At 36.2% G+C, this 27,839-nt stretch overlaps 1 protein-coding gene across 2 annotated transcripts in view; it reads left to right on the forward strand.

The window, feature by feature from the left end:
* LOC147918159 (uncharacterized) overlaps window positions 1-27,839 on the forward strand; it is a 255,295-nt gene that overhangs the window by 186,086 nt on the left and 41,370 nt on the right. For both annotated transcript variants that reach the window (XM_087443769.1, XM_087443741.1), the window contains exon 3: window positions 3,980-4,159. In XM_087443769.1, coding sequence (XP_087299895.1) covers window positions 3,980-4,159 — 180 coding nt within the window. The remainder of the gene's footprint in view (window positions 1-3,979; window positions 4,160-27,839) is intronic.

Genomic DNA, 27,839 nt, shown 5'->3' on the forward strand with positions numbered 1-27,839 from the left:
CTTTATATCATTTTCTCAGGTAATCATTTTCTGTATAGTTACTGTATCATATGCCAGCTTTTTTTTTTTTAGTTAAGTTTGTATGGTATACTTTTTTCCATCCTTTTACTTTACTAATGTGTTAGATGTCTTTTATATCACTTATAGTAGCATTTATTTCAGTTTTATTATTGTTCATAACCTTAAAACCTTTTTCTTTTAATTATAGCATTTAACCCACTAATATTTAATAAATGAATAACATATCTTTAATTCAAAGCTACCATATTGTCAAGGGCTATTTGACTGACTTGCTTATGATCCTTTTCTTCCTATTTTCTTGCCTTATTTTTGTTTAAGTATTTTTAATTTATTGCACTGTCCTTAATTAGTTTGGAAGTTATGTACTCTTCTTCTGTTCTTTGTATGTCTCTTTAATTCCTTAAATCTAATATTAATTTGTAATTTTGACATCTGTCTAGACATTTTACAGACCTTAGATCATTTATCATCTCTTCTCCTAACTTACATGCCATTGTTATTATGTGTATTAATTTCCCTATGTTTTAAACCTCCAAATCAGTTATTTTGCTCTAAACATCTGCTATTCTTATAGATTTTCCAACATATTTATTATTTTCTTTATTAATCAATCACTCTTTTCCCCTCTGAGATTTGATTGGGATCATTTTCCTTCTGCTTACACAATACTCTTGAAAATATATATATATATACACACACACACACACACAAACATATATATATATTAATGTATACATGTATATTAATGTATATCTCTTTGTTTTTGGTAGTTCTTTACCATATTATTGGCTCTCTCATGTCTTCAAGCAGGTTTAAAATGTTTTGCCTAACTTGTAAACTAAAGTAGAAGATTGTCCAATGTTACCTACTCTGCTACTCATAGAACTGAAAATAATTTATAATATTTTATACTTATGATTTATATTATTTTTATATATTATTATATAATTTGTATTTATATTACATATTATATTATATTATATTATATGAATTTGTATTATTTATAATTATAAATTATATTCTTTTCTTGCTCCTAGATCATGCTTTTTCCCCTCAAAAACAGTCTCTTTGTTTTTTGGCTGGGGAAGATTTGCCCTGAGCTAACATCTGTTGCCAATCTTCCTCTATTTTGTATGTGGGTCACCACCACAGCATGGCGGATGAGTGGTGTAGGTCCACACCTGGGATCCGAACCCCCAAACCCGGGCCACCTAAGCAGAGAGTGCCGAACTTAACCACTACACCACTGGGCTGGCCCCCGCAAAAACAGTTTCAACTCCCGTACACTCATCTATCGTCACGTGTTTTACTTCTAAATCTCACATGAAGTCCACACACATTTAGACACTATAAATACAAAAGAGAATGAAACAAACAAAAATTACCTCCTACATAGAGCTTACATTCTCATCAAAGAAAGCAGATATATTAAAATACAAAGTATATTTTATAAACTATATCAAATATGGGCAGTAGAGAATATTGGTGGGGAGGGGATGTGTGTTATGATCTAAAGATATGGAAAGCACAACATAGCCTAAGCATGATAAATACCAAACAATTTAGACCTAGATATGCCAGTGTGGAAGTGCACATTACCAGACACAAAGAGAAGTGCTTATAAGCAGACAGAGAGAAAGGCAAGTCACCTATAAAAGAGTGACAATTAGTCTGACAGCAGATATCTTATGACAAAAAAGGAAGCCAGAACACCTTGGAATAATATCTTCAAAGTATTGTGAGGAAAAAAATTCTATAAATTTACAATTGTGTTCCCAGCAAAATTATATTTTACAGAGAGTGAAATAAGGGATTTTATAGATAATAAAAATCACTAATATATCTTCATTTAACAAAGTTTTAAGAAATTTACTTCAGGAATCAAGAAATGCAAAAAGGAACAATGAGAAAAGAAATAGGTAAGCATTTAAGTTAAATATGAATAAGAAAGTTGTATATAAAATATATATATTTTTTTTTTTGTGAGGAAGATCGGCCCTGAGCTAACATCTACCAATCCTCCTCTTTTTGCTGAGGAAGACTGGCCATTGGCTAACATCCATGCCCATCTTCCTCCATTTTATATGGGATACCGCCACAGCATGGCTTGCCAAGTGGTATATCGGTGCACACCTGGGATCCGAACCGGCGAACCCTGTCCGCCACAGTGGAGCGCGCACACTTAACTGCTTGCGCCACCAGGCCGGACCCTAAAATAATTTTTAAAATCTACTTTATGGGATTACAAAAAGGCACAGACCTAAAATACAGACAAACAGTATGTGAACCTTAGGAGAGTGGTATTAGGATTAAAATATTCTAGTAACACTAATATTTTGGAGAAGACGTAAAATATTAACTTCAGACTTTGTTAAAATTCCATCAAAAAAATGAAATTATCAAAAGTATTAAAAGGATAGAAAATAGAGTGTATAGCTGTCAAACAAGTGGATTGAAAATATGTAAAAGAGAATAAACAAAAAAACTTAGAATCAATTCAGAACAAGCAAAAAAGGAGAAAAGCAGACGTATAGAAAAGTATGCAGCTACAAAAATCATGACACTGTTTTAAATACATGAAAAGGCAGCAAACTAAAATTATATTGATTGTAGGGGTGAGAGTAGGCAATGGATGAAATTGATGAAGATGTACTAATATTTGCAATGATATGAGTAATGTCATTTCTGATATTGGATTGTGGATCATGGGAGGTAATTTTTTTCGTATTTTACATATAGGAAACATATTTTGTACACCAAAATATAACACACTTTAGAAATTTTAAAAAATCATGTAGTAGCAATATTAGTCATTCAAATTGGAGGAAAATACAAAAATCATGTGTTTTCATTTTTTTCTTCCTCACTTATTTGTATTTAATATAAAAATTCCATTTGCTGACATTTTAAGTTACAGTATTCAGATCTTTTTGAAAGTACAGCTCCTTTCCTTATACTTTCTTATTTTGTCTGGTTCTGCTGGAAATAAACTGCTGGAATTTAAATTGATGGCAAATGTGCTTCACTCCACAAAGGCAGAAGTTATCAGTCTTCATTACGTCAAATAGCCTTTGCTGTCCTGTCATCTGTCTTTTCCATTTGGACATCAGTTAACCAAGGCACAGATAAACTGTAGGGTCATTGATAATGTTTGTCATCAATTTAATTTATAATTTCAAATAGATGGAGTGTACCTTGAAAACTAAGCATTGATTTAAATAAATCAGATCTGCCTGCGGGCTAATAAAAATAAAGATCTACACATTGAATTCTGTGCTACTGGGCTATTAAAATGTTGTCTAGATGTACTATTCTTCTAAACTGAGCAACTCAGCTCACACGCCTCAGCTCCCTGAATTAATTTTCAAAGATACTTTATTTTTTGTTCAAAAACCTGAAAATGGAAGTATCTTTCTGCTTGGGCTAAACATAATGTTTAAACAGATTCAGCTTGAGTAATAGCCACATGCAACTGAGGGTTTACTCTTTAATCAGTCCAGGTTTACACGCAGAATTTTGATGAGATAATGTGGTTGTGCAAAATCATTTTCTTATGTATAAAAAAATTATCAAGTCAGTTCTGAGTTGTCAGTGGCAAGGAAAACTGAGCAGTTTATGGTAGCTTAATAAAGGTTGAAATCCAGATAGAAATATGAAGAATTTACTCGATGGAATGATGGAACATATGGCATATCTTAACTCTAGGAGGATACCAAAATTGAATTAATCGTTTTAGCTTGATTAGAGTTATTATGCAAAGATAAGTATCACAACAGTTTTTTAGAGATTTCTCTTTATTTCTGAATATTGCATTCCTTTTTTTATTATAATGAAATATTTTAAGTACGCTAAAAGTAGAATACTAAATGGATTCCCAAGTGTCTACCTTCTAGCTTAAGAAATAAAACTACAAATGTAATTAAAACCTCCTTTATGTAGTAGTCCCCTTTATTTGCAGTTTCGCTGTCCGCAGTTTCAGTTTCGGTTACCCGCAGTCAACCACAGTGGGAAGCAGGTGATCCTCTTGACATATCAGAAGGTCAAAAGTAGCCTACGGCTATGTCACAGTGTCTATGTCATTCATCTCACTTCATCTCATCGTGTAGGCATTGTATCATCTCACATCATCACAAGAAGGGTGAGTATAGTACAATAAGATATTTTAAGAGAGAGAGACCACAGTCACATAACTTTTGTACAGTGTGTTGTTAGAATTGTTCTATTTTATTGATCGTTATTGTTGTTAATTTCTTACTGTGCCTAATTTATAAATTAAACTTTATCATAGGTATGTATGTATAAGAAAAAATATAGTATATATAGGGCTTGGTACTATGCATGGTTTCAGGCATCCACTGAGACTCTTGGAACCTATCTGCAGATAAGGGGACACTGCTGTACTATTTCTCAATTCCATTCTCCTTTACTTCCTGGAGGTAACCAATATCTCAAATTTTAAGTTTATCACTCCTGTGCATATTTTAGACTTTTATTAAATTTGTTTGCACTCCAAAATACATAATTTTGTTTCGTGTATTTTTAAATTTTATGTACACGTGTCATTCTGTAGTTAAATTGTATCTTAATGTATTTTTGTGTTTTATTAAGCTGATGCAATTTTCTCTATTTCATTAATTTTCACTCTACATTCATTCTTCTCTTGAAAAATAACTAAGTATTACACTTTCTCATTGTTACAAAAATTCAGCAATATACATGCCTCCCTGATTTAAAAAAATTGAAATACAAAAGAATGGAATGGAATGGGAGAAGATAATAAAAGAAAATTTCCAAATGTATCACACATAATAAGGGTATTGTTTCATGGAACTTTTTTCCTTGAAAAAACTATGTGTGTATGGGATTGCAATATAAAAACTATTTTTTACTGCAATGATGGTTAATATATTTTTTAAAGTACTACTGTAATGTATGTGACTAGGTATTGAATTCCTGGATAGTAGGCTACTGGCATCTTTAATGTAGTAAATATTCCAAATTCCTCTCCAGAACGGTGGTGTCAATTAGATCCTTCCAGCACTGAGGGAGAAGTCTTGTTGCTCCAATCTTTATCAATGCTTGTCAGACTTTTGATTGTTTCTCATAGGTTTAATTTGGATTGTCCTCAGGGATAATGAGGTAGCTTATCTGTTCAAATTCTTGTTAATTTTATTTTCCTTTTCAGTGAACCGCCCATTCATAGTCTTTGCCACCACTCTCTATTTTTCTTACCTATGTACAGTTTATCTCCTTATTATTGTATTGTGGATATTCTTCATATATCCTAGATCCTTGTCCCTTTGATGTCCACCTGCTTAGAAATTATTTTCTTACAGTCTGTGGTTTGCTTTTTCCCTTACTTTGAGATGAACAGAGATTTATTTTTCAATATATTTGAATTAATTGAGTGCTACCATTTTGGTTTTTATCTTTAAAAAATCTTGTTAAAAAAACTTCTCCTTACTCTAGGGGCCAGCCCGGTGGCATAGTGGTTAAGTTTGCATGCTCTGCTTCAGCGGCCCAGCAGCCCGGGGTTTGTGGGTTCAGATCCCAGGAGTACACCTACACATGGCTCATCAAGCCATGCTGTGGTGGCATCCAATATACAAAATAGAGGAAGATGGGCACAGATGTTAGCTCAGGGCTAATCTTCCTCAGCAAAAAGAGGAAGATTTGCAACAGATGTTAGCTCAGAGTCAATCTTCCTCATAAAAATAAAAAATCCCTCGTTACTCTATAGTCTTGAAGATATTTTCTTCTATTTTAGTTTGATATGACTGCTTTCAGTTTATAGATTCATTTTGATGTAATTAATTTTAATAAAATTTTTATTTGAGAATAGTTTTGGAGTTACAGAAAATTTCAAAGATAGTACAGAAAATTCCCATATACCTCAATCCAGTTTTCCCTATTATTAATAGCTTACATTTGTATTTGCATTTGTCAAATTAATGAACCAATGTTAATACGTTATTATCTACTGTAATCTACGTTTTATTCAGATCTTCTTCATTTTTACCTAATCTCCTTTTTCTATTCTGGGATCCCATCCAGAATACTACATTGCATTTAATAGTCATTTCTCCTTAGGATCCTCTTGGGGTGACAGTTTCTCAGATTTTTCTTGTTTTTGATGACCTTGAGCGTTTTGAGAAGTATTGGTCAGATATTTTGTAGGATCTACAATGATAGATGATGGTAATTGTGAGTGACATTATGCATTTGTCAAAATCCATAGAACTTTACATCACAAAGAGTGAGCTTTAATATATGCAAAATATTCTTAAAAAGCATTTAGGAGGTTGAGAGAACCCAGGATAGGATGTAGAATGGGACAAGAGAATCTAACTGTATACTAAATGTATGAAACAACCTAACAGAAGTGGGTGGGGCGAAAGAGGCAGAGCTAAGTAATTTTGGAAATGAGTAGAGTCTGAAAGAATAAAGGCAAAAGGAACAGTATGTAAGCATTGTATACTAGGTGATAAAGTTGTTTACCATGAGGGTACATTTAATAATTCTTAAACTACTATATGTATATATTGTAGTTAACCTATTAAATAAATAGATGGTGGATGGTGAGAGCCAGGTTTATATTGTTGGAGCAGGAGGTTACAGATAAGAAGGAGGAGGCTAGAATGAGCCATACGGTAATGGATTAGTGTTAGACGGATCAGTATGAACTCTTTATTTAGATTAATATAGCTGAAGAGGGCTAAATAGGGAGATATTTATAGATATGTGTATACATACACATATACTTCCTTGCTCTATCAACTAAGAGGGCCTAAAAACAATGATATTCCAGTTACAATGAGTACATCTAGCACTCAGATCTCAGTTTTTAATACCATCCTCTGATGAAAAGAAGCAGAGCTCCTTTAAAAATGGCTCATTCTAAGAAGGGGGCAGGGAATACATAAGATGAACTCATAGCATTGTGTAATGCCAGAAAGTAAGGTAATTCTCACTTGCCCCCCCACATACCACACACACACACACACACACACACACACACTAATGGGGTATGTCAAAGGGACACAAGACCCAACTGAAAGGGACCCCAATGATCAAAGTTGGAATAATTTGAGCAACAAAAAAATAAAGTAGTAATGGATTAGAACCCAAAGTATAAAATAATGTCCATGAGTCCATACTGACATAAATAAATGATTGAATAAGTAAGTAAACAGAGAGAATAGAAAAATCTTCCCTGCGGAATAATTCCAAATAATTTATGCAGCTATTCTGCCCTCAAGGAGTGGAACAAAATTCCCTGCTCCTTAAGTTGTGCTGCACAGAGTGACTTCTTTCCAAAGATTACAGTATGGAAAGGGGGAAGAAAAAGAATAACTTTGCAGTGAAGAAACTTGACAAAGACTCCATCAACCAAAAGATCAGGGCAACATCAACAGTGATGTCATGTTGATAATATGTAGCCTTGATACAATGTGATGAGAATGTAATGTCTATAGATTTTTATCTCTGTGGTCTTCTGCCCAAAAACGCATTCCTCTCATCAATGCCTGAGGAAAATATCGGACAAATCCTGACTGACAGACATTCTATAAAATACCTGACCAATGCTCCTCAAAACTCTCAAGGTCATGAAAAACAAGGAAAATCTGAGAAACTGTCACACCAAAAGGAGCCTAAAGAGATATGACTACTAAATGTAATGTAGTATCCTGGATGGAATCCTGGAATAGAAAAAGGAGATTAGGTAAAAATGAAGGACATCTGAATAAAATATGGGTTACAGTAGATAATAATGTATCAACTTTTGTGTGTGTGTGTGTGTGTGAGAGAGAGAGAGAGAGACTATGGACCATGGACTATGTATAAAATGCAATGCTAATAATGCAAAATATGGTATAGATTAGAGAGAGAGAGAAGAGGGAAGACAGAAGAGAGAAGAGAGATCTTTAGTTCTTGGATGATATCCAAGGTTTGTTTTTTTCTCTCAAATTAAATTAAGGCCCTATAAAAGCTTCATTTTGAACAAAATTTTCTGATGTATAATTAAAGGCTCATAAACTTTTTCTTTTCCTTTCATTCTAGAAGCTTTTGGGGATGAGGAGACAGGTCTTTCGTATATGTAAGTCAATTGAGCACATTTAAGGATTTCATTGAAACTACCACTTCTCTGTGCATAAGAAAAGTTAAGAGGGTCACACCAGGGCACTTTTGCTTAAGGACACAGTGGATACCTGCAGTCCCTGAGAGCAAGTGATTGTGTACTGCAAAACTCCAAGAGGGCCACCACCTGGAATGGGGTAAAAGATAGTGGACAAAGCTCTTTCCATGTTCACGGTCTCCTGCATCTTTGCAGACATTATGTGCATCATATTTTATATAATATCTTCTGGTTAAGAAGCATACAACTCATGTATTTCAAAACATAGTAAATAGTAAACTAATATTTACTCATTATTTGGATTCTGGACCCAATTTCAATGTTTGGAGGAGGGTTTTCCCACCACATCACCAAACAATGCTCCAGACACCAGCTGGGTGTCCTACAATTCATCTCAACTCTGACACTGTCTACCCAGAGATAGTATCAGATTCTGCTGGTAAAGGGCTCAGTCCCAAAAGACTGTCCTCTACTTCAGATGACAATTGCAAGCTCAGGTTGTGATTAGTGATTTTGAACTAGTGGCTACAAATTGGAGGTTCCAATGATTCCCTCCAACTCTGGATGCCAATCGCAAGTCCAGGTTGTTACCTGTACTTCTGACCAACTGGCTATAAATTAGAGATTCCTTTCTCCTTTCTCTCCTTTCTCCTTGGGTTTGATTAATTTTCAACTAATTCAATCAAACCCTTTCTCCTTGGGTTTGATTAATTTTCTAGAGTGGCTCACAGAACTCAGGAAATCCGTGTTACTCACTAGATTACCAGTTTATTACAAAGGATATTAAAGGATAGGCATCAACAGCCAGATCAAGAGATACATAGGGCAAGGTCCCAAACAAAGAAGCTTCTATTCTCATGGAGTTTGAGGGCAGGCACAGTGGCAGGTGGAAGGATTCTGTTTCCCCAACCTGGGAGGTCTCTGAACCCCATCCTTTTGGGTTTTTATGGAGGCTTTGTTACATAGGCATGATTGATTAAATCATTGGCTATTGGTGGTTGATTCAACCTCTAGCCCTTCTCCCCTCCTTGGAAATCATTACATTCTCTTCACATCGTATTCATGATTGTTTCCTCTGGCAACAAGCTCCATCCTTAGGTGCTTTCCAAAAGTCAACTCATTAACATAAACCTAGTGGTGGTGGAGCTTGTTATGAATAACGAGACACCCATTTGACCTTTATGGCTCTGAAGTGATTTCTGGAACTGAGGACAAGAGATGAAATATTATGACAAAAAGATTGCTCTTATCACTGAGGGAATTCCAAGGGTTTTGGAAGCTGTGAGCCAGGAACCATGGACAAAGATCAAATATATTTGGTCATGTGAATGATCAAATATATATTTCTTATAAATCACAATATCACACTCATTGCAGGACATAATATTTTGCAGCTAAAATCTCAAAGTTCTGTGGAAGTCTGGATACTAATGTTACCACACAAAGGGCACAATTGGCTCCCCACGAGACAAAAGCCAGTCGTCAAGAGGCAAGATAGTGAAAAAGAAAGGGCAGTTTATTACAGTTTGCTAGCAAGGGGGAAGATGGCTGACTAACGTCTCAAAGAACCACCTTACAGAACAAACACTACAGGCCAGTTACATAGGGGCTGGTTTCCCAGTGGGGGAGACATTTGGTCCCAGGCTGGGGGCATCCCTCTGGTCTTAGTTCCTGGCAGTCTTTTGTTTTACTTGATATGCATCAGAGACTGGAGCAATGCCCTATACCCTGATCTTTCAGTTGTCATTGATGATGGCTATCCGCATAGACTCTCTGCCCTGGGGTCATCACATTCCTAAGGAACTCAAAAGAACAAAGTTATCAACTTATAGCAGCTGGGAGGGGCCATAAAGTCCAGAGTTAGTCAGAGGTCATCCAAAGTTACAATATGGTTTCTTTTCTACAATATGGCTTCCATTCTGTCAACCTTGTATTGAGCCGGTATCACCAATGTTTTATTTTACCTAGACTTACGTAACTCTCAAATCCTAATAAATGTACAGTGGACAGAATATTCTCTTGGAATTCAATAAACCCTAGGGGAATCCGAACAAACAAAATTGATGCCGGTATTGCAAACTAGCTGGATATCTATTCCAAGTCCCTAACTGAAATCAAGCTTCTAAGATTCCAGGTTTGGGTTAGCATTTGAGCTAAGGGATTTGAATGGCCACTAAATTGTTTGGGGTGCACAGCAGAGTTCTTCCCCGTATAGTCAGGGTTTCACCTTCAGAATCCCAAAATCTTTTGCCCACTGTGAGAAGAACTTCTACAGTCTAGAAGGCGTTGGCTATGGGATGAATTTTCTGCTACACTTTTCATTTGTGTTTCGTCAAACTAACTTTCCCTACAGCAGTCGGACAGCACCCTCAGCATGTGAGACCGCTGGTTTATGACAAATCGCTGCAAATGGTCACCTACTGGAAAATGGAATGTTGCTATAAAAGATCAGTGGAAAGCTTGTTTATGGTGTAATCTTAATTTATTTTATACATCACAGGATTCAGCTTCTGAGGAACAATACATTTTTATTACTCTTATTATAATGCATATTTAGAAGCTAAAAGATAAAAGCCACTGATGCCTACTAGTATTTTCTACTCTTTTAATATGTTCTAAAGGCCATGAATCTAAATTACATATAATGATGCTAATAGTGTGTTGTCCATCATGAATATAGTTATATACCTGACTTTCAAAATTATTTTAGTACTATAGATGGTGACTTTGCACTAACTTATCTCTCGTCTCATGGGTAATTCCCTTTGTGACCAACAGAGCATGGTCTTGAATGGGGAATTAAGATTTCGCTGCAGCCTATGGCCATTGCAAGAGCAACGTTAGAGGTCACAAATGGGAACCAATACCAAGATATGACCTTAATAACACTAAATTACAACAAATGAAACAAATTAGTCACAGATGCAGGGGTAAAATCATGATACAATGATTCACATTATACCCAGAGGACGTTTAAAAACAATAGCAATTGTAGCACTTGGTTTTTTTCCTCTTTTTTGACAAATGTTGTTAATAACACTTTATATTTGCAACTTTTCAACTTTCTCAAGTGCAATAACAAGAATTAACTCTGACATTTTTAAATATAGGAGTATCTGAGGCATAAATTAAAGTAATGGAAATAATTTTATGAGAGATGTCCAATTTACTAATTTTGACTATCTAAACTGGATTATTACAGAGTAATAAATGAGAGATTTTTTTTTTTTATCTGTAGTAAATTAAGCATACTAAACCATTACATTATGAAAGTCTTGTTGAAAAAAAGTGGCATTTGACTTCAATTTCAACTTCTTTCCAGTGGAATAAAATAGATTGCTCAGAAGTTAAAAAAAGATTGGAAAGATAATTGCATCTTAAAAGTAAGAGGACATGTTGGCAACTTAAAAGACCTAAGGCAGCTGAAAAAGTAGAAGTTTAAATCTGACAAAATGGGAGATTTTAAAGGAGGGTTTGAAATGAAAGTCATACTTCCCTTTTCATTAGAGTACACTTCTTTTTCTTACTTTATGGTGCCTAACCTTAATATAAGTGATACAAGTGCCGGGGTTTTTTTCCTTCAACATGTGTAATATATGGCTATTACTGATTGAGGAGTTTTATTGTTCTTTTTGTTGTAATATCGTGCCTAGTGGAGCTTTACCTTACCCAGAGAAGTCTCAATCTGATTCTTCAAAAATGCTCAGCAAGCGATAATACCCACACTAAATTTTAATTCACTTTTTAAGAACTTTCTCAAATGACCTCATAATGATTTTCCCTAGATATTTCTGGTAATTGTAGAAGGATGCACTACAATCCAATTCTGACAATAGTGCCCTTTAGCGTCTTCTCTTTTGTGGATCTCAGCATTTCTAGGATAACCTATGTTATCACAGATTTGTAACATGACTGTCATTTAACAAGCCACAGGCAGAAAACTTGGAATACATTTTTATTTAATATAGTAAACTAAATTTTAATTGGTTGACATTAGACATAGAGTAGTAACATGAATTTTTAGTGGTTACATAGTCACGCAGATAGCACTTCTTTTGTCATTACTAGTGTATTGATTTTCTTCATGCTATGAGAAAGGGAATTGCTGATACGAACTAGAAACACTGTCTTCAAGGTATTTTCATAATTCGGGCTTAATATTGAGCTGTTCAAGAGACATCTTGAGCTAGTAAATTGCATTTTATTCCAGGATGAAAGCCCTCATTCTTTAAGATAGCTTTGTAGATGTATGGCTTTTTTGTTGCATCAACAGTGATTTGCAAATAACATGGAAGTGCAACAATTCTAGGTATGTTTCCAGAGATAAAGAGATCACCAATGATCTGTGAGGGGGACCAACAGGCTTTCACCCAATAGTCCTGAGGGTGCTGGTTATCCTCAGTCTCTGGGGTATGTAGAGGGTTGTCGCGACATTCTCTCCCTGAATGCTCATTCAGGCAGTTATTTAACAGCATAAATTTAGAATCTTCTTTCAAATGCCCAGAAACCACATACAAAATACATTTTACTTTAATATTTTACAAGTAATTTATAATTTCATTTTACCTCACCTAACTTGTATGCATGTGCAGTTTTGAACCAAACTGGTCATTAACAAATTGGAGTAATCAAAATGCTATACTAAATAGCATAAGGGCAGTATACTTCTGGACGTTCATGGGTGTGTGAGATCCATTTCTTCAGGTATTTCACATTGGTTATACCAGTAATAATAATAAACATAAGAGTAATACTGACTACTTTTATTGAATGCATTCTCTATAGGGCAGTACCATGTTATGTATTTTTCAAGAATCATCTTCCTTAACCATCACAGCAGTCCTAGGAGGTGGGTACTATTATCTCTATTTTACATATAGAAAACTGAAACACAGAAAGCTTCAGTGAATTGCCTCAGGTCACCCAGCACCAGCAAGTGTCACAGATACACCTTGATTCCTGCATCTTTGCTGGATGTGATATTGTGATTTTATTATAAATTGTATAATATATAAATTATAAATGATTTCTTATTATAGAAATATATATTTGTTTTTTGTCCCTGTTTTTAGCACAGCACTTCTAAAACCCTTGGAACTTGTTAAGTGGTGAGAGTGATAACGATGCTTTTTATTATGTTAATGAGGTGATGTTTGGAGTGCCCCTAGGTCACCTAAGGGTGGGGGCTGGTTTCTAGGGAACCAATCCTGTGGTTGGAACGTTGGAACTCTTAGTCCCACCTCTCTGGGGAGGGGGGAGGGGTTGGAGAGGGGTTGGAGAGGGGTTGGAGGTTGAATTGAATGCTAATGGCAAATGATTTAATCAATCATGCCTATGTAATGAAGCTTCCATAAAAACCCCAAAGGACGGAGTGGAAAGAGGTTGGTGAACTTCTAGGTTGGTGAACACGTGGAGATGCGGGGAGAGTGGCACGCTCAGAGGGGGAATGGAAGCTCCCTGCCCTTTCCTGATACCTTGTTCTATGCATTTCTTCCATATGGCCATTCCTGACTTATATCTTTTGTAATAAAGCAGTTATCTAATGGGTAAATGAGTTTCCTGAGTTCTGTGAGCCACTCTAGCAAATTAGTTGAACCCAAGGAGGGGGTCATGGAAATCTCTGACATATGGCCAGTCAGTCAGATGTACAGGTAACAACTTGCATTTGTGATTAGCATCCTGAGTTGGAGGGGGTCATTGGAACCTCCAATTTGTGGCCATTTGGTCAAAAGCACTGATCACAACCTAGGCTTGCCATTGTTGTCCGAAATAGAGGGTTGTGCTGTGGGCCTGAGCCCTTTGCCTGTGGAATCAGATACAATCTCTGGGTAGATAGTGTCAAAATTGAGATGAATTATGGGACACCCAGCTGGTGTCTGGAGCATTGCTTGGTGGCGTGGAGGAAACTGCCCCCCACCCCCCAACAAACGAATTGGAATTGAGCGCACAACCCAAATACTGGAGTATACTCAATAATCGCCCTGACGTTTGGTTTTAGGTTATCGTGCTTTAAGAGTATGTTAACGTCTTAGATTATTTTTAAATGTGTGAAACACAAAATATGTTACTTTTTGGGCTAAGAAGACTCCTAGTCACCAGCGGACTTTGCAAGTACCGCAAAGTAATGAGGTTGCAAAGGCAGTAAAGGCAGGTTCCATGGATAGCACACAAAATGACAATATACACTTGCTTTGCTTTCTGCTTCTTTTTAAAAATTATTTTTATGATACCAAATACTGCAGAGATCATGAAGTCAAGATATGAAGACAGGCTGACTTCTTTGAAGATTTGTCCTGAATAAAAATTGAAACTGAGATGACAGTTGATGAAATATGCAATCTGTGGTTCATCTGTCTTCCTCTAAATTCTAGAATTACTTTTCCTGTTCATTTTGTCAACATTCAGAAATCCTAAAGGACTCAAAATTTAGCCCAAGACACCAAAAGATGGCACAGATGAAATACAAGGGTGCACACACCACTTTTCCCCATTATTGATTCGAGGCTATGGTGGCATAAGTGCATTTCTCTAATACAGAGTAGCTGAAAAGTAGGGAATTAAGGGCTATATTTCTCTCTTTTCTCATCTACTTCCTCTTCCTTTATATCCCTTCTCCTTTTTCAACTGTACAATTCTTTCTACTGTTTTCCTTTTCTTGTCTTCTTATCTTCTTTTCCTTTCCTCTGGACCTCAGAGTGCAGATGGTGAGAACTGTATTTCAGTGAGTCTGAGAGACATATAAGGGCAGCTGAAGTAGTTTCAGCTTGACTTTTTGCTTTATGCTAAGTTTAAATGAGGACGGAAAAAGTGGTATCTTAGTAGTTTTGAAAGATCCTTTGTGGTTCTCTGAACTTCAGAGAGACCTGTCTGGTTAATAGACTATGAGAAGGAAGCGGTACAGTATTTTGGTTAAGAACACAGATTTTGGAGTAAGATTAGAATTTTAATCCTGGATGTTCTGTTTACTCGCCATGCATCTTCATTGTCGACTCAGTTTTGTCATCTGTAAAATGGAGGCAATGTTACTTCATAGCAATGTTATAATTATTAAATTGAGTGGTGTGTGTCAACTGTTTGACTCATTTCACGCTTCTGAAAAAATAAATGTTATTTCCCTTTTCCTTACCATTAATGCAAATCCAATAGTTAGCATGGGTGGTTATATTTAAATAGGCCTAGTCACCTGTAATTGCTCTTATGAGAAGAAGAAAAATGTATATTTCTATATATCTTAAAAAGACAACTAAAATATTTTAGTGATTAGGGTAATACATTATTGATTGGTTTTTGTTGTTGTTGCTTTTGTTTTTTGTTTTATAAGAAAGAGAATCTCTCCAGAGGAGTTTCAAAATCTAGTTTCATTACAAAACAGAGCAATTTTCACAACTGGATGGACCTTATGCAATCCTGTGGATTGGGTTATATTAATGTTTCCTTACCAGCAGGGATTCTCCCACCAGACCAGGGCATGGTTCTTTGCCCAGTGTGCAGATTGCCCATTCAGGGTTTTGCCCACAATGGGAGTGGATGTTGGGGTGGCCAGGTGTAGCATACAATTAGCCTGCTTCCATCAAGCATCACCTGTGTGGTTCATGAGTTCATTTTCCATATCTGAAATATCCCCCTCTGAGCTAAACCTTTCTTTAATTTTACACATTCTACAAATGAGACTAAAGTGTTTGGTATACTGCGTGCTTTTCTGACTTCTTAAACAGCAGATTCAGAGGTACAGAATTAAAGCATTTGGAATGACTCTAGCCATGCAGTATTACAGTGAATCATCCAGTAGCTACTGAGGAGCATTGCACGATTGTGTTAGAGTTCACGTGGTAACTGTCAATGGACGTTCAGCTCATCCCTCTAAGTCACAATTCTATCTGCCGCTGCTTGCTGCTGTCTATTTAGAGACATGATACAACACCCACACTTACCTTAATTCATAGTTGTAATGGAATTAAATAGAATAGAATGGTTGTGTGGCCAACAAGTAATGGCATGGAAAATATCTTTGATATACTATAAAACTATAAAGGAGAAAGTTTACATAGTATAAATGTACAGCAATTATTATGAAAGATGTATGCGTAGATAAAAATTCAGAAAGAATTTAAAAATGCTAATAGGTGTTTTTAAAGGCAATTTAATCTATTGGTGCTTATTTTTCTTTATATTTAGAATTTTCTCTAATGCATTTGCATTGCTACAAAAATAAAATTAAATTATTGAATTTGAGGAGTTTCTTATCTTTCTATGTAGTTGATCTGAAAATGAGTGGAATTGTAGAATTGTCTTTGAATTAAGAGTGCATAGGCTCTGAATGCCAGACCAAGGGATGCACCTCCTGCCTGGATGCATGCATTTAGGGTAACATATTTTAAGTCCAGAAATTTTGCAGTTACAGCTTTTTGAACTTACTTCTGGTTACTTAAACTGGTTTCGGGATAACTGAGGTTTTAGACAAATTGCTTTCCATTTCCATTCTTGGTTGCTTCTAGACACAATGACTAGAATAACAGTAATATAAAAATAAGAGACATTAATAAATAATGACGCAAATCCACAGGGGCTTATTAGGAGAAACTCATAGTGGAATATTTTTCACATCATTTACTTCTGTGATAACAATGATCTTCTCTGGTGTTTCAGAGCCTTCGTCCTGCCTGCACTGCTTTGGGTGGATGGTCTCCTTCCTTGTGAAAGAGACGAGGGGCCTGACTACAGCCAACCATCAGTTGCTGCTGTAAATGGCTAACGACTTCATTCCAAACAGTGAAATATGACACGAAAGAATATTGTTTTAACAGAATAGATATGTCCACAATGTTTTTTAACATGCATATGCAGAGGCAATGATCAGAGGTGTCTTTACTATAATGGATGAGACAAGTGTTTTATAATTCTAATGAGCAGGATGAGTTTGAAAAATAGAATGTGTGAAGCCAGGAAATTTCAGAGATTGTGTAGAGATAACAAAAATCTCATGTATTTGTTTGTAAGGATTTCTGTAACAAAGTACCAAAAACTGAGTGGCTTATAACAACAGAAATTTATTGTTTCATAGTTCTGGAGACTAGAAGTTCAAAATCAAAGTGTCATCAAGGCCGTACTATTGTCTCTGATGGCACCAAGGGAGAATACATCCTTGGTATTGGTCTTGGTCTCTTCTAGCTTCTGGCATTCCTTGGCTTGTAGATGCATCTTTCCAGTCACATGGCTGTCTTCTCCCTGTTTGTCTTCATATGGTCTTTTCCCTGTGCATGTCTGTCTTTGCGTCAAATCTCCCCTTTTTATAAGAACACCAGTCATATTGGATAGGGCGCATCTAAATGACCTTATTTTAATGTGATTACCTCTGGAATCCACCTCTGGAAGACCCTTTTTCCAAAGGAGGTCATATTCTGAAGTACTGGGAGGTAGGACTTCAACATATTTTTGTGGGGCGAACACAATTTAGCCCATAACACCTAATGAAGTGACAGCCATAATAAGGGGAAATTGAAAAGTATTTACATTCCACTGACCACAAAATAGAGAAGAACCAAAAATAAAGTGAGAGTTTGATCACGTATGCTTTAGATTCCAGTAGACAACACTCTCATAATCTTCATAAGGAAGCACTCTCTGATGAGAAAAAAATGAACTATGTTCAGAGAAAAACAACATGTTATGGGAAGATCTGAGGGAGAAGTTTAAAATGGTTCAAGTCAAAGACAAAGGACAAAGCTAGGAGGAGAAGAATTTTGTATGTCCAAAAGTATTGAACAGCTTATGGTTAAGATCTTCCAGCCTACTGCTGTCCTAGTATTTTTCTCTGTGATGTTGGTAAGTTGATGTCAGTCAGAATTTTCTAGTTTTAGCAATCAACATTGTTGCCAGGGGACAGAAAAGTGGCTTAAATTCATTCTTCTGATGCCTATGTAAGTTGTGTTGGGATCCAAGTAGTTGTAAAAGTTTGGCTTGGGTTGTTCTCCCCAGCTTTAATACACCAGGTTTGCTAGGGTTTGGTTGGCCTGTCCAAAGGGCATTAGGGATATTCAGTAGAATTTCAGTTCAGTAGCACAGGGATTCATTAGAGCTTTGAGTGGTGTCCCAGCTAAAAATAAATTAGAATTTATGAGCACTTAAATATTTTTAACATTCTATATAAAATAATATCTTACATTTTAATATCAGAGGCACTGACTATGTTTATTAAGACAACATACCTAAGAAGCATAAAAGTATTTGGTAAATTATTGAATGCCATAGGGTAAAAAGGTGCAAATAGATCACTAGGAAATTTTTCTTCTTATAAACTTAATATTTTGTAGAGGACTAACTCCTAGTCTCCAATATATTTGTCTATATTGTTAGAAAGTAGAGAAATTGGCAGCCTGCCATACTAGAAAGAGTTCTAACATAGTATAGTGTGTGAATAATTTTAGGGTTATTAAAAAATAGAATTTTGCAAGAAAATATTTCTTTACCAAACTCAAGTGGTTAAATAGCATTTACAACTTAAAATAATGATTATTTCTTCTTCTTCTGCAAATGTTTTCTGTATCCTATTCCATCCCGCCTACAAATATTTTTGTTATTAACAATTAAAGCCACTAAGTCAAAAATATTCATTACTAAAAAAAAATCACTGAAAAGGAAATTTGATGCGTCAAAATATTTCCAAATTTATTTAAAAATAATCTTTTCCAGAGGCATAACATATTCAGAGTCCACTAACAGAAAATATTGCCTGCTAAGATGCAACTTGAAAGGATTCAGCTTAAAATGAACACTATTTTAAATAGTATTTCAATAGTTTTAGTGAAGCCCTTTGAATTATAGTAATAGCAATAATATGCTAGAAAGAGACACTGTAGTTTCTTGTTCACAAAACTTCTTAACTTGTTTTCGGATGCTCCAGAGTTGACATTGGATATATGCAAAGCAGAAAATGTCTTAAGGAACAAGCACTGAGCAATGTCCTAGCACACAGCCCTGTTGTCTCCAGGCCACTGCAAGGTCAGGGCTGAAGAAATAACATAAAATATAAAACCTCAGCCTTCGCCCTACTTATTTTTCAGTCTGCTTTTGTATTTTTCTTTCTTTTTTTTTTTTTTTGTGAGGAGATCAGCCCTGTGCTAACATCTGCCAATCCTCCTCTTTTTTTTTTTGCTGAGGAAGACTGGCCCTGGGCTAACATCCGTGCCCATCTTCCTCCACTTTATATGGGATGCCGCCACAGCATGGCTTGCCAAGTGGTGCGTCGGTGCACGCTCGGGATCCAAACCGGTGAACCCCGGGCCGCTGCAGCGGAGCGCGCGCATTTCACCGCTTGCGCCACTGGGCCGGCCCCTGGATTTTTCATTTTAACTGAGCTTCTCACTCCCAGATCTGTACCTGCCCTTCACCACCTCCTCCATCGCCACTCTGGTCTGCACCCTTTTCTCCCCTTCTTCTGAGTCTGCTCAGAGACTCTGAACTTTTGCTTCAGCCTTAGGATACGGTCACATCTTCCACAGAATCTCTCACAGCAACGCACTCACCTGATCAAAAGAGAATTAATTTTCTAGGCAATTTTACACTTTTATGAGAATGAAAAGATATTTTAATTCCAAAACATTCTGTCCTTTTCTCTAAACATTTAGTGTTGTAAAGCTCATTGTCTATAAATAGTTAAGAGGCTTTGCTCATCAATTTCTTTGTAGTCCAACAATTTATAACAATTATTCCAAATTTCCAGACAAGTATTTTTGTTTTCTTTCTTTTCTGCCCTTTCTTACCATCATGATAAAAAGTGCAGTGGAGAATTTAGTCAGAAGTTGTGAACTCTAGATTTACTTTGGAAACCTTAAAAAATTCCAGATTCCTGGTGTTACTCCCAGAAATGTGATATAATTCGTCTTTATGGACCTGAATATCAATAATTTTTAAAGATCTTGGGTGATTCTAATATTCACATAGAGTTGATAAACACTGAACTTGATAATTTCAAGGATTCACAGAAAAATGTGAACTCTTCTTCTGTTCTTTTGATATAAACGTCCAAACTCTATCTTTGCAGCAAGTTTGATAATATGTGAATGCGATATTTTTTACAATTTCTAATCAGTTATTGCTTATGTGTAGGAAAGTGATTTTCTAGTGTTGATCTTGTACCAAGTCATTTTACTCAACACTCTAGACTTTCAGTTATTTTATTTCTTGTAAGATAACACTATAAAATGACAACTTTGTATCTTCTTCCAATTACTTCTCTCCAATATTTATATCTCCTACTTCTTATTTTTTATTGTTCTTTTGAATTATTTATGACTTGTCATATAATTTAAAATACTTGTGGTGGTAGTGAATGTAGTGGACACTGTTAGTAGCTATTCACCTGCTCTTTTTTTCAGTCGATGACTTGATTTTTAAGGTCAGATATCCAAAATTCCACAGAGCACCCCATTTGCTTCAGAGAAAACTGACCCAACCCTGGCTTCAGAGTTAAATTTTATTGATCAGGTGTAATCCCATCACGCTTGCCATGATGACTGGTCCAATAATTCAGGCCTAAGCCAATCATCATAAGATATTACCCTTAGCCAAAGTGGAAGATAGAAATTGAACATAGTTAATTTGGGGCCAACAGACATGGACAGTGACTTGCTGGAGGATTCTGGGCATGAAGTTTCTTCTGTCTTAAAAGAGATCCATCAAAAGAGATACATTCTTTTCTTTTGGACATCATTGTGTGGGTGTCAGATGTCTGAAAAATGCTACATTCATTTTTCCACCATGAAAAATATTGAGCCTCAGAGTGAAGCAAACACATATACCTCATATGAGTGAATTATAAAAAAACAGAGACAGAGTTACTGAATCAAGCCAATCCTGAAGCCTGACTTACATCTGGTCTTCTAGTTTTGTAAGTCAATAAATTTCCTTATCATTTAAGCAAATTTTTAATTTCCGTTTTGTTATTTGCTGCTGATACATGAATATATTTGTCTAGAGTCTGGGCTTAATGGGGATGATTCTCATGTTTTACGTTTCTTTGTAGGTTTCTGCTAGGTATCATTGACAATGTTAAATAAATTTTTTTTTCTATTCGTAGCCCAATAAGGAATTTTATTAGCTTCATTTTGAATTTTACAAAATGTGTTTTTATAATGTAAATGACCAGGTGGATATTCTTTTTATGTTAATGAAGTGGATAACTTTAAGAGATTACTAATGTTGAAAATATCTTTGATTTCTCAAATAAAATTTACTTGATCATGATATTAGTCTTTTAATACACTGACTTGTTCATGGTATATATTTCTTTTCATACATTTAGACATATTATTTAAGAAGAAATTTCAAAAGATTAAAGACCAGGATAAAATTCTAAAATCCTCTAAAGAGAAGCGTCAGATAACTCCCAAAGAACTACAAATCAGATTGACACCAAACTTCTCATCCTCAGCTCTGGTAGCAAGAACACAATGGAATAAGATTTTCAAGATACTGGGAAAAAAATTGAACCAAGTATATTATTATGTGCATCTAAATATGTTTAATATGAGTTGGGAATAAAGATATTCTTGGGTGTACAAAGACTCAAAAGTGTTATAGCCAAAGACCCTCCTTGAAAACACTCTTCATGAAAGTGGTCCAGAACACGGCGGGATGCATGAAAATAGGAGTAACAAATTATTTACCAAAATGCATCATTGTCTAAAAAGGCAAGGACAACATAATTTTAAACTCTCGTTAAAATGCAGTACACAACTTCCTGTTGGGTTTAGAGTAGGATGGCAAGAACAAAGGAGGGAAAAACTTCTAAAGGAATGGTTTGTTTGTGGAAAAATATCTAGGCATTGATAAGTTTCAGGAATTCATAGAGGAGATCAGGTGCATAGGTCTTAATAAGTTAGAATTAATCATTCAGATTTAAAAAAAAAAAAAGAGATTTCTAGCTTTCAAGTTAGCAGAGCCAAAAAAAAAAAAAAAGACCTAATTAAGCAGGTAGCAAGTGTGAAAAGAAACAAAACCAATATGCAGTAAAAGAAAAATGCAAAATATCCTTCCATTAAATTTTGGTAGCAATAAATTAGCTCAAAACTCATCAGTCTGAAAAGATTCTGAAGAACTGAAAATGCATTAACTAATATCCTACAAGAATATAAAAGTTATTTTAGAAGCTTAAAGACCATGGGTAGCTTTTTTGAAAGTAGTGATGGCTTATTGTCTGGCTTTTTTTTTGCATGATATATTAGTATCACACTCAGTTTTTAATGCATACATATCTAGTTATCAATACATAATAACTAACACAAAAAGGTATTTTTCATTTTGAGAAAGGCATATTTTTAACTGTGTACTTTTTAAAGAAAATTATTTTTCTCTTTCTACATTTTCAGTCATTTCATACTCAACAACAAAAAAAGAGGTAAATAAAAGACCTAAGCATTTTAAAGTGCTTTTTCTAATATTGTTATGTTATTAGGAAAAAAGAACTCTTTTCCATTACACTGATCTTCATTTTGTTGTATATTCTGTTATGAGTGCTCTATTCTTCAACATCCATGTATATGTTAAAGTAACAAATATTTACCAGCTTTTGTTATAGATTATATTATAGTTTAAATTATTTCATACATATAAAATTAATATTTGATATCTATGTATTTAATATACATATAAAAGTTAATATTTTATGCACATAAAATATATGTAATATAAGTTTTAAACATACATATATATAATTTCTTTTAGATGACTAAATATAAAGCGAGTTGTATTATCACTTTTATTTAAGAATCCAGACAGGCTGGCCTGGGAATGCCTTTCTTGAATAGGTGACATTTGAGCAGAGAATTTAATAAATTGAGAGCATGGGGAATACTCTGATAAATATATATCTGCCGAACTTGGTGCTCAGTCTTCCTTGCTAGATTCCAGCTCCATGAAAGCAGATTTTATTTGTCATTTTCATTACTCTGTATCCAGTGTCTAGCAAAGTACCCAGTTAAAAGCACCCAATAAATAAATGAGTGAATAAAGAAGTGAAATAAATACAGTCTGACTCAATCTTCAGGATAATAACAATATTATAATTGGCCAGATATATAGATTTCCTAACAAAAAAAATGAAATGTTGAAAATGAACACAGACATTAAAAATTCAGATGGAGTTTCCTGGAGAAATTATGAGGCATTCCATTCACAGAGTATTAGAGCTTCCAGATGGGACCATGCACCAAATAGTCTCTTCCCTGACCCTTGAAGTGATGCCTTCAGTGTTGCCCCCCTCCCCCCTGCCCAGGCCACCGTGTCCTTCTGAGTGCCCTGTGGACTTGGAAGCTCCCATCATGGCATAAATGTGTCTGGCCTGATGCTTAGGATCATCTCAACTCTGTAGGAACAAGCAAGAGAAAACAAAGCCTTGCCGTCTGCCTGCCATAACCCAGAGAGGCATGTGTGGCACCAGAGAATGCGAGAGAGGGGGATAATCATTAGCTATAAAAAATTAGACTTCATTAGTTTGGATAGACTTTATAAGCCTTTATTAGTAGATTTCCAGTAGAAGGGACATTCTGCTGGTTCCCAGATTCTGCTTTTCAAAGGTGAATGAGGCTACAGGAGCCAAAGGCAGAGCAAAGCATCTGGCAGATCATTCCATTAACCTTTCCCAAACTGGATTATTTGTTATCTATGTGGAACACAAGTGACAGGTAAAAGTCAGCTTTTACTGTGGTATCCAAATAACAATAACCGCCCCACCCCAACCCACCATAAATGCTGGAATCCGGTTTCTTCTCTAATCTCCAGGGCTTAGTTCTGTGCTTCACAAATGATTCCTGGTAGGGGCCACTCACCTCTGCTTCTGATCCACATCTCTGATCTTCCACTTAACAGAATTTACTAAGGCTTAAGGATAACAAAGGTGAATCCAAATGCCAAAAAGGAAAATATAAATAAATCTGATGTATTTCTGATTCCAGCATCTGTTGGCCACATTCGTTCATAAGCAGACTTTTCCTTTCTGGTTTTCTACTTTGCTGCTATATTACTACATCTCACTTATCCTCACCAAATGAGAGTCCCTTTTCTCATGTTGTCTAGCCAATGATTGAGAGACACAAATTCTATGGTTCCAGAAATTCACAGAAAAAGCCCTAAAATCACATATCATTGTTATATTCTGTAAAGAGGACCCATCTTGTCCATATTTGAAGACATTCTTTTGCATTTCTGTGGCAGGCTCTGTTAGTTGTTAAATTAATCCCTGCCCCTCACTCCTTCTTCGTCCTTGATTTTGTTTGGGGCAGTAATATGCCTAACAAAATATATTTGGTCACCATTATTCATGGATTCTGTGTTTATAAATGTCAGGTGAGTATGTAACAGCCCAAACCTTTGCCTTTCTCATTGGCCCCCGGGCATCTAGAGTGTGCCAGCTCCCGTTAGTACTCCACGGCAGGTGAGACAGAAGCCAGTCCCTGGGGCAGCCCACTGAAATGCCCTGCTCCAATTCTTTCCCTCCCCAAAGGGAAGCTGGGATTTGGGGGTTTTCATCCACTTGTTCTGCGCTGAGCCAGAGGGAAGGGTATGGCAAGTGAGTATATACTAGTCCAAACTGTCATCTTTGTTCTCAGTGGCTCCCAACCTGGGGCCCTTTCTTGTCAGGGCTCAGCTTCAAGCAAGACAGATACCAGTCCCCTGGACAGCCCCACAGTCCTCTCCTTCCCTCCAGGGAGAAGCTGGGAGCTGGGAGGTTTCCTCTTGGTCGTGTGCAGCTATGCCAGGAGGAGAGATTATGGTGAGAGGTTTTCCTACTTACGCCACAGGTTTTCCTACTAGCTTTGATGTATCTGATTTTGCGCTTTGCATGGATTCAGGAGCCTTTCAACTGGTCTCTGGATTTCTCGAAAACGGAAATAGTCTGCATTTTTGTTGAATCAGTCTGTCCATTGGCGGAAGGAAAGTCTGGGGCTTCCTGTTCCACCATCTTGCTGATATCCAGCACCAACTATTTTTTTAATAATACCAATGATCTTGCCAAGTGACCTAGTAATGTGTGAAGCATATGCTTATTATCAGACAGGCCTTTATGGGTGTGTACTGGGGTTCCCTATTTGCAAACAACAGAAGTGAACTATGACTAATCACCAATCTAGAGTTTACGGAAGGATGTGGGGTAGCAAACGGTATTGAAGGAAAAGCTGAACAATGATACTTTAGGAAGATCAAGAGCAAGGCAGCTCTGCAGATCTAGGTTTATAACTAATAAGTAATCTCTTCACGGTACAGCCATTGGGGCGGGGGGAATCATCAGCTTCAACTGTGGGGTTCTACGCAAGATTTATATTCTTCTTCATCACCTGGCTTGGGTTATTTGCCCGCCTTAATTGACGTCACACCAGGATTGCTTGTAGTTGAGAAGAGATGGTTCTAAAAGACAAAGGAGGCACTTTTAGCAAGAGAAGGAAATGTGCTTTGTGGGCAAAAACACCAGAAGCCCACTAGACACCTCATATGATCTTATTTGATTTTGTGAGTAACGGTGTCTTCACTTCATTCTTTCAAAATTCCCACATCTCTTGCTTTCTCCAAGACCTTTGTTGTGTTTCAATAGCTTATAGAATAAATCTAAAACTCCTGAACATGATATTTGAGGATTTTGTGAATCTGAACTCAGTTCACACTTGCCGTCTCATCTCTTGCCTGTTTGACTTCCCGCCCCAACAGTACACTCCTGCCATTGTCCACCCCGGTTAGACAGGCCTTTTTCAAATATATGAATTACTTTTAGAGCTTTGTACATGCAGTCCATTTGCCTAGAATACATTTGCCCCACGTCCCTCCCCTCGCCCTCTCTCCATCTCAGAACCTACCCCAACTCAGGATTTAGAAGTTCACCATCTCAGGGAAGAGGAACTTGGAGAAGCAGGTATATCTGCCAAACACCCCACCACAGATGCTTGACTCCCCGCCGCAGCGTTCTGTCTGAGCTCTGTCCAGCTTATGCTCCATCACCTTCCGTGACAGAAAATCGACCACTCCTCAAAGCAGCTCATTTCACATTGTGATAAATTTGACTTTGGGAAACTCCTGAAAGGACAAGGCTGGAAAACTACAGCTCATTTTTTAAGGTCTAGCTTATATATCACTTCTATGAAACCTATTCTGACTTCCAGAAGAAAATTACTCACTTCCCCATGTGTGCTCCCCAAGTGCTTTGTTCATACTAATATTATTGCACTTCTTACGAGCTATTACAGTGAGTTTTGCCTGCCTTTGTTCCTGAACCTGACTCGGAGTTTCTTAGGGATGTGCACTGTGCATTAGCTTTTGCTTTCTAGTGCCTAGCAGAGGGAAGAATAGGAGGCAATCAAATCTTTGTTGAAGACAGATTAAATTTTATAATCTTCTAAAAAATCAAAGACATTTTTATATTAGTAGTTTTATATGAGGAAATTTGAACAAAATAGGCAGTACAATACAATAGATTTCATAACTGTAAGCATTGCAGTATACACTTACTCCTATGTGACCCCAAAGCATTTTGCTCACACGAATATAATTGCACTTGTTACGATCAGTTAGTTATGCTGCATTTGCTTCCCCAGCTGCAATGCTTACAGTCACTATGTAAAATCTATTCTATTGTATTGCACATTTTATTCAACCTTTCTCGTATATATATGCACAGAAACTTTTGGTTTTGTTTCTAACCATCATTTATCTATTTAAGATTAAGAAACAAATATTTTATTATACAACTGTGACTATTTAATATAGCAATAGTGCTCAATCTTGTTGGTGCCACGAACTGCAAGAAAACATTAATTCCTTATTCTTGCTTATTCCAGCCCATTTACATTTCTTTTCTTTGTGTTTAGTTGGTTGATCGAGTGAAGTTTTGGTTGCAATAACAAAGTACAAAATAACAATGGATTAAACCACACAGAAGTTTAATTCTCTCTTGCATACAGTCAGAGCAAAAGTTTTCCAGGTGGCATATGCTGCCCCCAGCCTCATCCTGTCCTGCGGGTCTGCTATACTCAGTGTGCATCTTCCATCTGAGATAGCTACTCCTTTTTGATATCTGCATTCCAGCTAGCAAGACTGAGACAGGCAAAAGTATAGGGCATGCACTTTGCCTTTCAGAATTCGGTCACACAGTTATACCTGGACGCAAGGGAGGCTGGGAAATAATAGCTGTCAGCTATGTATTCAGGTGAACATTGAAAGGCTGAGAATGGAAATGTGGGGCAACCAGCAGTGTCTGCTGCAGTTGGGTTTATTCTCATCTTGTTACCATCTTGATGTTAAATGGTAAAGATACAACAAATATAATGTCTAATTCCTTTCCCTATCAGAGGAAAATAATACTAATCTTTTTGGCTAATGATGTGATCTTCTAGGAGCTTCTTAGAGTTAGAGTTTATGCAAAGTCTGGAGTACTGTCATTGCTGACATATTGTCATTTAGTTAATGGCAGGACAACATTCAGATGCAGTGCTAATATTTTATTTTTCATTGACTGGTGTATAATAATAAAAATATAGTATCGTTTCTGTTATAAAATAGGCCCTTAATATTGGTATTACCCTAAAATTCAGAATTTCCTTCCCTCACCCCACCCGTTTTTTTTTCTTCCTCCTACTACATTTGTATTATTACATTTTTAATACATGCCTAGTACATAAAATAGCAGTATAGGTTGTGG

Source organism: Ceratotherium simum, chromosome 1, assembly GCF_057802395.1.
Source record: "Ceratotherium simum simum isolate JZ-2026a chromosome 1, ASM5780239v1, whole genome shotgun sequence".
Taxonomy (NCBI): Eukaryota; Metazoa; Chordata; class Mammalia; order Perissodactyla; family Rhinocerotidae; genus Ceratotherium; species Ceratotherium simum.